This window comes from Pezoporus occidentalis, unplaced genomic scaffold (genome assembly GCF_034315485.1).
Source record: "Pezoporus occidentalis ecotype Australia unplaced genomic scaffold, CSIRO_AGI_Poc_V1 ctg62, whole genome shotgun sequence".
Lineage (NCBI taxonomy): Eukaryota > Metazoa > Chordata > Aves > Psittaciformes > Psittacidae > Pezoporus > Pezoporus occidentalis.
In genome coordinates, this window is record NW_026915966.1 from 3,414,023 (window position 1) to 3,428,012 (window position 13,990).

Genomic DNA, 13,990 nt, shown 5'->3' on the forward strand with positions numbered 1-13,990 from the left:
GGCTTGGTAGCTGTCTGTCACTGGGGTGGATTATGGGGCCAACTTGTCCAAAGCTCTCAGGAGAAAGTTGCTTTTGTCTCTAGTTGTCTAATCTGATAGATCCCTGGCTTTGAGTGAGCTGGGCTCTGCTGCTGGAGGTGCAGAATACTGAGGTGCTGTGTGTCTAGAAGCAGTCTGGGAGCTTCTAGTGCGTCCTGGTTGTGTTGCAGCCTCTGTTGTGGAGCTGTGCTCTGCCAGGCAGACGTGGAAGTGCAGCTATCCGGGGGGAGGGATGGCAATGCTGTGAGTGTCTGCATTTCCTCTCTTTTATACGCCTCTTTTCTTGTCTGATTCAGGCATTGGAGAAGTGTCTTTGCACCTCAAGTGGCACATAAATCAAACCTGGTGGCCAGCTCTTCCTGCCACTTGTGCCACCATCAGCAGTCCCAGTGGTGTAATGTGTGATGGCAGAGTGAAGTAGGGTTCAGCTGTGCCCCTGTGTGGTTTGTGAATGTTAGGACACATGCTATTCAGAGCTGTATGCTTCCTTACATCAAAGCTGGCCAGAGAAACCTCTGGGTGTCAAAGCAGAAGCATTCTGCAGGGCTCAACTACCACAAACCTGGGTCTGGGCAGTTAGAAGGTGGCTGTGACTAAACCCTGGAGCATCCTCCTCTGAGCTACAACCACACTGGTGTGGAGCATCCTGTCCTCCCTCTCCAGACGCTGCAGTTCAGCATTCCCTGAGTTGTGTTCCAGCCAGAAGAGAGGTGAAGCTACATCTGGGAGCAGCCCCAGAGACCTGCAGTGATGACTTGTGCTTTAATGCTATTCTTCATGGGCTTCCTAGTGAGTTGGCTGAGCTCCTGCCTCCTGGTGTGCACCTTTTATACCTATTCTAGTAGAGATCATGCACTTCCAGGGAGTCTTACATAGTGTAATAGCTTATTTATTGTCCTGAGAGTGTAGTCTCATTTGATGCTCTGGTTTGATGTCATATGGAGCTATAACAGGAAAGTGCCAAAGGTACTTCTAGTTTCAGTTCTTCAAGTGCTGTGCTGAAGCAGCAGCAGCAGCTCACATCACTCAGAGCCTTTGGGACAGGGTGACACTCCAAGGTTGTTCTCTTTGATCGTGTGGTCTTTGTGGCTCCAGACTTGCAGCTGGTTTGGGGCTGTGCTTTACCAAATGCATGTGGACTCTACATGTTTCCTAGAGAAAAGGAGTGGGGCACCATCTGTTAAATCATTTTCAGTCCCTTCTATAGATAGCTGCTGGTCTGCTTCCAACCCAGAGCCCAGCAAACTGGGGAGGGGAGAAAGTCTGGGTCCTACCCCTGTCTCTTCCCTGTGTTCAGGCTGGGCTTGGGGCTGTTATCTCTCCTTCCAGGTCTGTCTCACAGAACAACTTGAGCAGCTTCTTGTTCATGGACTCTGTTGCAAATGCAACATTCTTCTTCTTGGTAATTATCACTTTAATCCACACTGGCAGCTCCGAAACAGAACTGGGTTTAGCATTTACCATTGGAGTTGGAACTGGATGAGCTTTGATGTCCCTTCCAGCCCAAACCATTCTATGATTTCTTAATCCATTTTTGACTGTAACAGGCTTATGCACCTGGGAATGCTGGTTCTTTGTGCCAATGATAAAACTGCTTTTAATGTGAGGTGCTTTAGTGTATATTATATCAGAATGAAAGTGCAGGTTCAAATGTTTGGCTGATGAACTTCTATCCCCACCACCCCTCTGTGTTCTTTGATATTCCTGTTTTATATAACTGGTGGTTGGTTTGAGTTCTTTTCCCCTCTGTTCTTTATCATCCTCCCCTGAAGCTACAAGTACCACAAGCATCTTTTCTGACTCCAGAAAAAACCCAGCAACTCTTTTAACTTAAACGCCTACATAATCCAAGGGGTTACACCAGGCAGAAGTACAGCTCTGGCTTCCTTCTGTTGCCCTCTCTTTTCTACACACAAACAGAGGATTTTGTGTCTGAGAAGGAAAATGTTCTTTATTACTTGAATCGTGTTTTACCTTTTCATAGCACATCTTTATGGTCAAAGATTTTTGAAAGCAAAAGAATCTGGCTGCAGTAACCCCTGTGTAAGCTCTCTTCACACTGGATTTGATGTGGTTGTGGGTAGATCTTTGGCTTGCAATTGTTTTCTCTTTTTTTGCAGAGAAAATTGAACAAGAAAAAGGGAGAACATCTCTTTAGGATCCGGGTAGGTCCACATGTTGCCTACCATCCCTGAAAACTAAAGGAGAATTGAAATACAGCATTTAAACCCCAAGAGATGGGAAGTGCTGCTCAGGTTGTAGCTGCTGTGTTAGCCTTTGAGCATAGCAAGGAATGGGGCTGCTTCCTTTATGGAATGGATTTACTGAAACTTCATGTGTTTCTGGGTAAAATAGTGGTGCATTTCAGCTCCTTGGGCCTGTTTTTTGCTTAGAAGGGGTTTTTCCCTGGCCTGGCTGTTGGAAATGGGTCTCACTTGTGGATGCACACCAATGGTGGGACAGCAGCCATGTGGAATCCTTTTGGTATTCCACAGCTCCTGCTGGGAGTTCTGTTCCTGCCCAAGCTAGATAACAAGCTAATAACTAATCCAAGCAGGTAGGTAGTGCCTAGAATTGAAATGTATGGTCTGCTTATCTCTTGTGATGCTTAATCTTAGTTTTTCTTTCTCCTAAGAATATTATCCCTTCAGGATTTAGATGTGACTTTGCATTTGATAGACTCAGGAATGATGCAAGGAAAGCTGAGAATCTGCTCCAAAAAGCAGTTAACTCTTCCATGTCCAAGGTAGCTGTGACTTTACCTGCAATACCCAGCAGTGAGTAATGTAACTTTGGTCAAACCAGAACTTTTGGCCACCTTCTGTACAGTTTTGGTCAGCTTATGGAGAGCCAGTCTGTGGAGCTGGTCATGTGTGTGAAGAACACGTCTCCACATGAATCTCTGGAGCTGTGGTCCTCGTAATTGCCTTCATCCCATCCCTCAGACTGACTCGCTCAGCATTCCCAGGCACTGAGGAGTTGTGGGAATAGTGCTGCAGCAGCCCGCTGTGCAGGATGGGCAGTTTTGTGCAGGACCTTTGTGACTCAGGAGGCCAGAAATCACTTTTCAGACAGGCTTTTTGATGGGCACTGGCTTGTGTTCTCATGCTGCTCAGGTATTCATCAAAGTAGGTTATCTTAAAGGAGAAAAGTCTCCCTTGTTAGGGCGTCCAAACCCCCTTGGCACTGGAGAAGCCTCTGTGGCCTTGGTAGGACACTTTGCGCTCCCCATAGAGAGCCTAAAACCTGGGGAGTGCAGGTGGGGCAGGTAAGTGTTACAAATGCTGGATGTTCCTCTTTGCTTCAGTGGTTAGATCAGCCCAGATTGTCACCTGATGGCCCACACGTGCCCACCCCGTGTCCTTTGTGTGCTGCATTCACTGTATAAACCTCTGGCGGGTGAGAGGTTTGGCTTATGGACAAGGCCTGTATCAGAGGCTGATTGCAGTCTGGTGCTACATGTGGACACCCTCAGTGCACCCTAGTTCATTTCTCTGTTATTTTTCCTACTGCTGTCAGGATAAAGCCTGTTACAGATGTACTTTTTGCATGACCCATGTCAGTGCACAGTTAGGCAGGCAGCATGGCACTGCTTTCCCGGTACATCTCTTCACCATGTGTCAAGGAGCTCATCAGTGTGTCCTTTTGCTTCCAATTATTGCTTGCACTGAGCTTAAAGAACTGGGTTTGTCCTGCTCTTTCCATTAATCCCCTTTAAAACAAACACTTATCAGAAGTTTGCAGAAGCAAATTGCAGAGCAGGTATTTTTAAGGTCCTTACACCCTCTGAAAGAGCCTTGTGTTTGGTGAGATGAGAGAGAGCAAGCAGGCTGCAGTGTGGGTCCCAAAGCCTTCAGAGGATTTTGTGGGTCCAGCAGGTGAAGAACTGCACTTGTAAAGCCCTTGAGAGGTGTTGCTCAGAGCCCATTTGATGTTCCCAGTCAGGAGATACCCTTTTTCTTCAAGTCCTGTTCTGGAGCACACAGAGTCACTGATACTGCCCATAAATGAGGTGCTGCTTTGGAGCTTCCCTTGCACAGGGGGCTGTTGGATGTTTGGATTTGGCTCCTGTCTGAGGTCAGTACAAGGTCCCTACAGAAGCAGAGAGTTTCATCTTTGTGCAGCACTGCTCTTTATTTCAGGGGAAATGGAGGAGGGGAGAAAGAAGGGAATGGTTTTAAACTGGAAGAGGATAGATTTAGCTTAGATCTTAGGCACCCTGTGAGGGTGCTGAGGCACTGGCACAGGGTGCCCAGAGAAGCTGTGGCTGCCCCATCCCTGGCAGGGTTCAAGGCCAGGTTGGACACAGGGCCTTGGAGCACTGTGTTCTAGTGGAAGGTGTCCGTGCCTGTGGCAGGGGTTGGAACTGGATGAGCTTTAAGGTCCCTTCCAACCCGAACCAGTCTGGGATTCTATGAAAACAATGATTAAACCAGTGGTTACCTGTTTAGGTGGGTGTCAGGATAACATGAAGCACGTGTCTGCACACCAGTGAAAGATGTAGGTAAAGGCTGGGCCTCTTGTATGGTGGAGCTGTTGTGGTTTGACTCAAGGGTAACTGACCTGGCCTTTTCTTTCTTCTTATTCTTTAGTGATGATGGCCAAGGAGAAACCACCAATAACTGTGGTTGGAGATGTTGGAGGAAGAATTGCCATCATTGTGGTATGAGTGTGATGGAGAGGAGGGTGGGAGGGGGGTGGCTTCCTCCCAGCATCTTCTGTTGACCTGCTTTATCCTAGAGAAGAGGAGGAACTGCTCGGGGAGGGTTGGGAATGTGATTGTTGCCACTGTTTTCTCCAGTTTTCCTGGTGGCTTTGGTTATGTCAGCTTTCTGTTGAAAACCCTTTGTACTTCAGTGCTTTAAGCCCTGAATTGTCCTTGCTCCTTTGAAGCTGCAAAGGTCACATTTCTATAAATACTCCACAAATCCAGGACACGCAGAGAAATCTTCTGGAATGTTTAAACACTCCCCCCCCCACCCTGCCCCACAACCATCCAGAAAGTCTTGCTGGGCTTCTCATCCTTGCTGTGCCATGCTGCAGTGTAAGTCATCAACACACAGCTACTGTCGCCGTGATAAAACCCACCTTGCTGAAGGGAAGCTCTGTTGGTGTGTGTGCAGGGACTCCTTTGTTTCCAAGACACGATGTTTGTTCTGCATACCAGCTAAAGGGTCTGTCCATGAGGGAAATAGCATTCACAGGTGGCTGTCCTCACATCCAACAGCAGCTGAAATGGCTAGGGTTTCTGTTTTACATGTGGCCAAAGCTGCAGTGCCTTGAAGATCCACTCCTGGCCTGCAGGCACAGTCAGCTTTGGGTTTGATGGTATTTCTGTGTCTTCTCAGGATGATATTATTGATGATGTGGAAAGCTTTGTTGCTGCTGCAGAGATCCTGAAAGAGCGTGGAGCCTACAAGATCTTTGTGATGGCTACTCATGGGCTCCTGTCAGCAGATGCCCCCCGTCTCATCGAGGAATCCTCCATCGATGAGGTGGGTCTGCTCTCTGACTGAGGCTCTGGGGGCTGGATTGACGTAGGGCACCAAAACCCACCAACTGATGTTCTTCTCCTGCCCCGTAGCTCATCTCTGGAATGACTGATGTCTAGTCATTCCAGTTGTCAGTTTTCGTCATCATGCTGCTTAAGCTAAACATCAGCTTTCAGTTCCTGAGCTCTTCATGGGCAGGAGGGGGAAGAAGAATCATGTGTGGTGAATCCTTATTGAGATCAGATCAGTGTGATGAATCCTTATTGAGATCAGATCAGTGTGATGAATCCTTATTGGGATCAGATCAGTCCTGTGTACAGGAGGATACTTCAAACCTCACGCTTGATAAGTGTGTCAGCTGCTGCAGTTGACATGGACCCCTCAGCCTGTGTGGAGGTGGCTGTTGTGGAGTTGGTGATGCTGGCTCCCTCAGCAGTAACTGTCACCTGGGGGAGACCATTTCTTGTACTCTTTATTCGGACACACAAGGAGCTCTCCCCTGACCTGCACAGCAGCAGCAGTACACCACCACTCGGGGGGCTCAGTGGGGGTGAGCGTATCAGCAGCACAACTGATGCTCTTTTCTTTCTGATACTCCATAGGTGGTAGTAACCAACACAGTTCCTCACGAGGTCCAGAAGCTGCAGTGCCCCAAGATAAAGACTGTGGATGTCAGTTTGATTCTCTCTGAAGCCATCCGACGAATCCACAACGGCGAGTCCATGGCTTATCTCTTTCGCAACATCACTGTCGACGACTAGACCCGGTGCTGCCCGTGGCCTGGCTTCCACAAGAGAAGGAAACGTGTGAAAAGGCATCAGTTATAGGCAGAAGACAACTTTATTCCTGTAGGAGCATGAAGGGTTTCAGTCAGGGGCTGGAGCCATTGCATTTTGTGAGCTTTGGGTCATTCTTGTTCTGCAGGGGCAAAGCACATGGGGGTCTTGGTCCTTGCTTGAACACTTTGCACTGCAACTGCAGGCACTGTTCCTGGAGCTGCTTGGGGCTGCTGAGTTGTGGCAGAGTCTCGTGGGGATGGGGAGTGCAGCTCTGCTCTCCAAAACACTAACACTGACCCTGCTACCAAGCAGAGGATGTTCAGGTTTGGTGCCTCCTGTGCAGCCCATCCCCTCTGAACAGCCGCTATGCCTGGCCTGTGGGGCTGTTGCTGTAAGCAGGCTCACTTGGCAGCTTGCAGCCCCTTCCACAGGGAAGCAGGACTCACAGCTTGTTCCTTTCTTGTGTGACGCTAATCCTTGGCTGGAGGGACACTTGAGAAGGCAGCACAAGGGGCTTGTGAAGGGCTTTGTCTCCAGGATGACGGAAGAATAAATTCCCTAACTGTGATCTTCCCCTTGCTGAGGCAGACAAACACTCCAGTAAAATATGTACCGCTTCCCAGCCTGCTGAGGAACAAATCCCTTGCTTCCAGCATGCACTGCTGTCACTAACAGACCCTTCAACTTCTGCCCATATCCTTCTCTTCCCCTCCACCATCTAAATGTGTTCCAGGGGGCTGAGGGCCAGGTAGTGCCTGGGCAGGGCCAGCCTCAGCAGCAGTAAACAAGTATGCCCTGCACCAGAGTGGCCAGGCTCAGAGCTGGGGAGGGGACACGGGGGCTCGGAGCAGGTGGGTCATCTCCAGCAGGGCTGGGTGAGGGCTTAAGGCTGGGGCTGGGTTTCCTGTGTTTTCCAGGTGCTAGGAACAAGTCCCAGCTCTGCTCTGGGAGCACAGTGTGGCTCCTCAGCCTGTTCTGGGCACACAGTCTGGTGCTGGGAGGGTTATGGAATGGATCTGTTGGAGTGTGTGGAGTCCATGCAGATGTCTGCATGTAACCCCTTGCTCTGAGCTAGCACTGGACCATGCTTTACCTCCTGGTAAGGAGGCACTGCTATTCTCTCCCTGTTGCTTGTCACACCTGCCAGCAGCAACGTCAGGGCTTGTTGCCTGTTCTTACCCCATTATGGGCTTGCTTTGGGTAGAGAGCATGGAAGCCGCAGCCCCAAGTGAGCAAAGGGTTGAGCCGTGCCCTGTGGGTTGTAGTCAGCACCAAAGCCTGAGCTGTGCTCAGTGTTCCTGAAGGGAACACTAGACACCAGAGGCAGTTGGCTGGCGTGAAGCCAGGAGCTGTCTCCAGATCCCTGCCTGCTTTAGGAAAGCTGGTACCCCAAGGTCAGGGGGAGATGGTGGCTTGGGGCTGGAATGGACACAGCATCTGCCTGGCCCGATGGAGCCAGGGCCTTGGCTGCCATGGAACCTCAGCCCAGGCTCCTTCCCACCGTGCCGCTTTAGGGCTGTGAGCTGCCCCGGGGGTGTCTGCGGAGCTCCGGAGCCGGGAGCTCCGTGCCCGGGTGTCCCCATCCCTTCACCCCCCGGCGCACGGGAGCGGGGCCGGGACAGGAGTTGCGGGACCGGAGGAGGCCGCGGGACGCCAGGGGGGCTCCGCAGCCCCGCCCCCTGCCGGGGGGCTCTGCCAATCGGCGTCGAGGAGCGGCGGGCGGTGGCCAATAAGGAGCAGGCGGGGCAGCGCTCGCCACACCCCGGGGAGCAGAGGGCCGGGGCCGGGGCCGGGGCCGGGCTCCCGTTCTCCGCTCAGCCCGGGTCCCCTCCTGTCGTGGGCCGCAGCAGCGCTGGACCCTGGGCTCCTGCTTGTGACCTCCCCAGCGCTGTGCGGCCGCCTGGGGCCCTGCGCCAGGGGAGTGCGGCCGCCCCGGGCTGGGAGCAGCCGGCAGGGGGACACGGACGGGGCAGGGGCCGCTGCCAGGCACGGAGCCGCCGCAGGCACCGGCTCCTGGGTTGACTCCGTGGGTGCTGACGCGGGGCCGCTGGAGAAGGAGGCAGCGAACGAGAGCAGCATCTCCAAGGCAGCGGCTCTCCCAGTTCCCTTCCCCAGGGCCGCGCTGCCTTTAGAACAAGGTCTGGTTGAAGCCCGAGGAGCCGGCGGTCCGTGGGGCTTCGCTGCCGCTGGGGAAGGGATGGAGTTCTGGGGGGGAAGAGTCGGGGCTGAACCGCTGCTGTGGGTCCTCCCCGTGCTGACAGGGGTTGTCACGCTGTGAGCTGTGGGTCCAAGGGAGCCAGTGCCCTCAGCTCTGCCGGCTGGAGGCTCCACAGCCCTGGAGCTCCGGCCCCACCACATCCATCCTTCCCTTCCCCACTCCTGACCTGCAGCTGGGAACTGCGTCTGTTCCTTGGGCAGCAGAGAGGCTCCATCAGCACCTCATGGGCCTCATCTCCCACCCCAAGTCCCCTTGGCTCGTCCAAGGGCTAAACCCAGCAGTGGTGGGGACCAAGAGGGACCTCATCCTGCACGGCACTGAGTGGTGCGGGAACATGCTCTTCCTGGTGTCTCCCGGGGCAGGGACCGCAGGGACCCTCCCTGGGGCTCACCCCTGCCAGCCTCCTCTCTACCAGCATCTTCCCAAGGAGACCACTCAGGTGAAGGAGGAACAGTCCTGCATGAAAGAGGAAACCTGGATGAGCCAGGAGGCGCTAGGCTTGGGAACTGCTGCTGGTAAGCCTGGGAGGGAGCTTGGCCTTTGTCCCCTGCGTCACCCAGCAAAGGAGGACAAGGAAGAGGTGGGAGAAAACCAAGAGGATGAGGAGATGAGGATGAGGAGAATGCCAGTCCACCCCTGCTGACACCCCAGAACCCCGGTGGCCCAGCAGCCACGCCGCAGTGGTGATGCTCAGCCCATGTGGGGGGACTCTGGCTCAGGACCTGCCCCTCACGCACAGGAAGGGGTCAGCAGCACCCCTCGGCCCACAGCCACGTGTCACTGGGGCAGCTGAAAACAGCCCCTGGTGCCCCCCCCCAGACTGTGCTGCCCCAGGCACCCCCCACCCTGCATGAGCCCCATGTGGGAGCCCACGGCCCCACCGTGGGGCTGAGCAGCAGCACCTGGCTCCTGCCAAAGGCCAATCCCAGCCCAAGGCAATGATGCTGCAAGGGGGGAGCAGCACCCGGCTGCTTTCCTGCTCCCTTCCTGGGGCCCCCCTTCATCACCCTCATGCCCCTCGCAGCGCTGCCGCCATGGCTGGGAAGGCGGCACCGACCCGGCTGCTTTCCCGTCTGGAGCCCAGCACCAGAACCTGCCCCGGCCGCGGGGAACGCTCCCCTCCTTCCCCTAAAGCGAGCTGGAACCTGCTTTGGGAGTGCCCCCGGTGCCACCTGCACTGGGATAACCGGGAGCCAGCCAAGGCCCCTCCTCACCCATGGGTGGGCTCAGGTGTCGATGGGCTTAACCCACCCCCAGCACTGACTGCCCTGCAGGACAGGGCCCAGCGGGGGGGGCACCAGCCACACGCTCCCCCCGGGTGCTGCCTGTGTCCCTCCGTGGTGAGCAGTCCCAGCTGGGAGCTTTCCCCTTTCCTCCCTGTTTCCTGTTGTGCTGTGCCAGGTCTGTCCTGCCCCGGGGCTCTCCTGGTGTCCTGGGGGCTGCTCTGCTGCTGCCCTTGAGCCCCCCGGCCCTTGCTGGCATCTCTGGAGCTGCTGCATTCCCATTTAGGAAGATTCTGGCCCCAGTGGGTAGTGGCGTGAGCCGGTGTGGCAGTGGGAGCTGGGGGTTTATTCCATGGGATGGAGCTGGGCTATGGAGGCACCAACTCAGGGACTGGGTGCGCCGTTAGTGTCATTTGATGACACTGATGTCATTGGAGCACTGTGTGCAGTTCTGGTGTCCTCAACATGAGAAGGACATGGAGCTGTTGGAGCAAGTCCAGAGGAGGCCACAAGGATGATCAGGGGCTGGAGCACCTCCTGTATGGAGACAGGGTGAGAAAGTTGGGGCTGTTGAGCCTGGAGAAGAGAAGCTGTGTGGAGAGCTTAGAGCAGCTTCCAGGGTCTGAAGGGAGCTACAGGGATGGTGGGGAGGGACTCTTCATCAGGGACTGTAGTGATGGGACAAGGCGTGATGGGTTCAGACTGCAGGGGGTTGGAACTGGATGAGCTTTAAGGTCCCTTCCAACACAAACCAGGCTGGGATTTGAAGGCTGGAGGTACAGGTCGTGGCTTGGGAGGTCAGGGCCCAGGGCTGAGCCGCCCCAGGGCTCTGCCCATCCCATGGTGGGCACTGGGGGCTGCTGACCCAGGTGCAGTGGGGGACAACCTGAAGGCATCACCTGGCCTTGAGCACAGCAGTGCCAGGTACCCCAGGGCGCCGAGGCACGGGTGGGTGACGGGCTTTAGGGGCTGCTGCAAGGCACAGGATGGGGTCCCCACCTTAACACCCCCATGCCTGCAGGCTCTCCCCTTCCCTCTGCTCCCCCTGCCTCAGGGTGCAGCCTCCCAGGGGCTATGGCAGCTCCTGTGGGCCCCCCGCCATGACCCCCTTTCCCAGTGCCCTGCTGGGACGTGCTCCCAGCAGAGAGACCAGGCTGGACACCTGCTGTTAAAAATGGGATGTCTTCTTTTTGCCTTTTTTTTTATTATTTTTCAGTTAATAGAAAACTTCACCCTGGCCTTGCCTTTTTTCTTTTTTTTTTTTTTTGTGTCTTTTCTCTGTATTTTTTTTAAGCAAGATTGATTTGAAAACTAAAAACCTCCCCTACTGCCCCCTCCCTGGGCAAGGGTCACGAACAGCACCCGCAGGGACCTCACCTTGATACACACACCCCCCCCCCCAGGCCCTGAGGGGGGGTCAGGGGGGTCTGTGCAAGAAGCCAGGCTGGATTTGGGAAGCCAGAGGAGGGGCGCATTTGCTGTGGGTGCTGCAAGAAGCACCCAGGGAGTCCAGAGCTAGGGGGGGGGGGGCAATGGCTCCGTGCCCCCATGGCAACCTCCATCCCTTGATCTTGTGTTTTGATTCCCCCCCCCTGCTTTTCCCTCTCCTGCCCTGCTGCAGGGATGCTGGGGGAAGCCAGAGGGCCCCCCCCCCACGCACACCCAGCAGTTGCCTCCTTCTCTCTGGATTTATATACATTAGATATATTTATATATTATAGCTATAGATTTAAAAAAGAAAGGGGGGGTGTAAAGGCCCAGCCGGTGCCTCCTGCAGGGGCTCTCGTGCCCCCCCCCCAAAATAATAATAAATCCTAGAAAACGCTTCCAGTGCGCTGCTCAGGGAGCCCCCGCTCCCAACGCCCTGGCCCGGACCCCCCCCACCCCTCCTTCATCCCCCCACTCCCAATGTCCCCCCCCTCCACCATCCCAGTCTTATCTCTGGCCGTCCATGGTGGCCACGGCTTTCTGTGGGGGGGCAGCAGGAGGGGGCGCGGGGGGCCAGGCGGGCTGCCCGTGGTGGAGGTGGTGGTGCAGGCCATGGGCGGTGGGTGAGGAGGGGGGCAGCCAGGCCGGCTGGTGGCTGGGGGGCGAGGAGGCCCAGAAGGGGCTGAAGCTGCCCGGGGGGGAGCAGGCCATGGAGGTGATGGGGCTGTTGCTGCTCTGCAGGCTCTCGGAGGTCCGCAGCTTGGAGAACATGGCCAGAGCGTCCGGGAAGTTGGGTGGCGTGGCTGGGGTGTTGCTGGGGGTGCACATCTGTGGGGCAGAGGAAAGGGGGGGTCAGAGCAGTCTGGTTTGGGAGCCCAACCCCATCCATGGGGACCCCAACCCCATCCATGGGGACCCATCCCACACCCGGCACCCCACAGCCCCTAGGGATGCTCGGAGTCTGCCTCTGGCTTAGTTTGGGGTACCCAAGGGTCTGGTGGCTCCCTTAAAAGGGGGGGGGAGAACTGCCTGGGGAGGGCCAGCAGCCCAGGCTGGGAAGGACATTCTGGAGCATCCTGGATGCTCGAAGCCCTGCAGTGAGGCAGGTCTGGGGAGGAAGCCACTGCTCTGGTGCCAGCTGCTCCCCCAGAGAGAAGCAGTGGGGATGGGGCTGATGCAATGGGGTTTAGGAGGCCCTCAACTCCCCTTCATACCCCACTGCAGCAGAGAGGGTGAAGGGCAGGCATCCCCCCGCCCCAGATGGGGAACCAATTCAGCAAAGCACTCTTGAATATAGGGGTGTTATATATATATGTAGAAATGTGTGTGTATGTATATATATACATACATGTCCCTCCTCATCCCATCCATGGGATGAGGGGTCCCTGGGATCAAAGGATCAGCCAGGAGTCCTGCAGGTGTCCCCCACTCTGCCCACAACCCACCAAGTTAAGAACTGCCATGAAGTCATTGCCTTCCTCCTCCAGTGCTTTAAGGTGGGGTTGGACACAGGGGCTTGGAGCAAGCTGCTCTAGTGGAAGGTGTCCCTGCCCGTGGCAGGGGTTGGAGCTGGAGGAGCTTTAAGGTCCCTTCACCCCAGTCTATGGCTCTATAAAGGAGCTGCTTGGCTGGTGAAGGATCAGTCCCTGCCCCACAGCTGGATCCTGTGGGGTGCTGGGGGTGACGGTGACATCCCCCCCTCCACCAGAGCACTGCTCTGTCCTCTGCTGCTGGGAAAAGAGATGGGAACTGCACCCATGGAGCCCCTCACGTACCCTGAGCTGTGCAGGGGGGGGGGTGAAACAGCCAAACACCACCCCCAGCTGCAGGGGGGTGTTGGGGAGAAGGTGAAAGGTGCTTTGTGGGGATGGGGCGAGCTGTCCCCTGTGCCAGGCTGGGAGGCAATGGGGCACCCGCTGTGCTCCATGGGTCCCGCTCGGCCCCGGGATGGGTTTCGGCAGAGCTGGTTTAGAGCCCGCTTCCGGCAGCGCCCGCCGGGAACCGTGGTGTGAAAACACAGGGGAGGGCTGTGGAACGCCGGTTCTGCATGGGCTGAGCCCCTGCAGGCTGCCCAGAGCAGCAGGAGCGCGCAGGGATGGGAACAGAAGGGGTTTAGGCAGGAGCCGGGCCCTGAAACGGCTTTGTCCAAGGGACAGAGCCGGCGGTGCCGGCTGCTGCTTCCCTCATGGAAAGAGAAAAGGGGTGCGGGGGGGGGGGGGTTGAAATCGGCTTAGGCCGGATCCGCTCCTGCAGGAACCGCCGAGTTCCTGCAACAGGAAAAAGGCATCGGGAAACCCAAAGCAAACCCAACGCAAACCGCCCGGAGGGGCCCAGCTCCCTGCCCCGGCCGGGGGCCGTGCCCTCGGCCAAGGTCAAGCGGTGCTCGGGGACAAGGAGGGGGGGGGGCAACAGCGGGGCCGCCCCCCGGCTCCCAGGGCTCTGAGGTCCCCGCTCCGTGGCGATGCTCGCAGGACAGGCTGCTTCCCGGCAGACATCTTAGCTCGTGTTTACATCCGCCGCGCTCCGGGCCCCAGCAATATGGCTGGCAGGGGAGCCCGGAGCCCCGCGCACCCCGGGGGGGGGGTCCTGGGGTGAGGGGTGGGAAGGGGGTTTTGGGGGGGGGGGTGTTGGACGCTGTTAGAGCGGGTTTGGGTCGGGAGGGGATGGGGTGCGGGCCCCACTCACCATCTGCGGGGGGTGGTGGCTGCTGGGGATGTTGGTCTCCTGGAAGAAGGCGCTCAGGGCTGTCTGTGGGGACAACGCTGTCAGCTCCAGCACCCGGATAGCGGGGGCACACGGCACCGTGCCCCA

General features: G+C 56.3%; 2 protein-coding genes across 11 annotated transcripts in view; one reads left to right on the forward strand and one right to left on the reverse strand.

Moving 5' to 3' along the window:
• Positions 1–6,936, forward strand: part of PRPSAP1 (phosphoribosyl pyrophosphate synthetase associated protein 1) — a 36,151-nt gene extending 29,215 nt beyond the window's left edge. For all 10 annotated transcript variants that reach the window (XM_062639802.1, XM_062639795.1, XM_062639793.1 and 7 more), the window contains 3 exons: positions 4,632–4,702; positions 5,388–5,534; positions 6,134–6,936. In XM_062639802.1, coding sequence (XP_062495786.1) covers positions 4,632–4,702; positions 5,388–5,534; positions 6,134–6,292 — 377 coding nt within the window. In that variant the 3' untranslated portion in view covers positions 6,293–6,936. The remainder of the gene's footprint in view (positions 1–4,631; positions 4,703–5,387; positions 5,535–6,133) is intronic.
• A 3,978-nt stretch (positions 6,937–10,914) lies between these two features.
• Positions 10,915–13,987, reverse strand: UBALD2 (UBA like domain containing 2; the record flags this gene model as incomplete). The annotated part of the gene is made up of 2 exons (XM_062639825.1): positions 10,915–12,007; positions 13,865–13,987. Coding segments are annotated over 2 exons (444 nt in total), but the record flags the coding sequence as incomplete, so codon positions are not given.
• Positions 13,988–13,990: the final 3 nt, after the last annotated feature.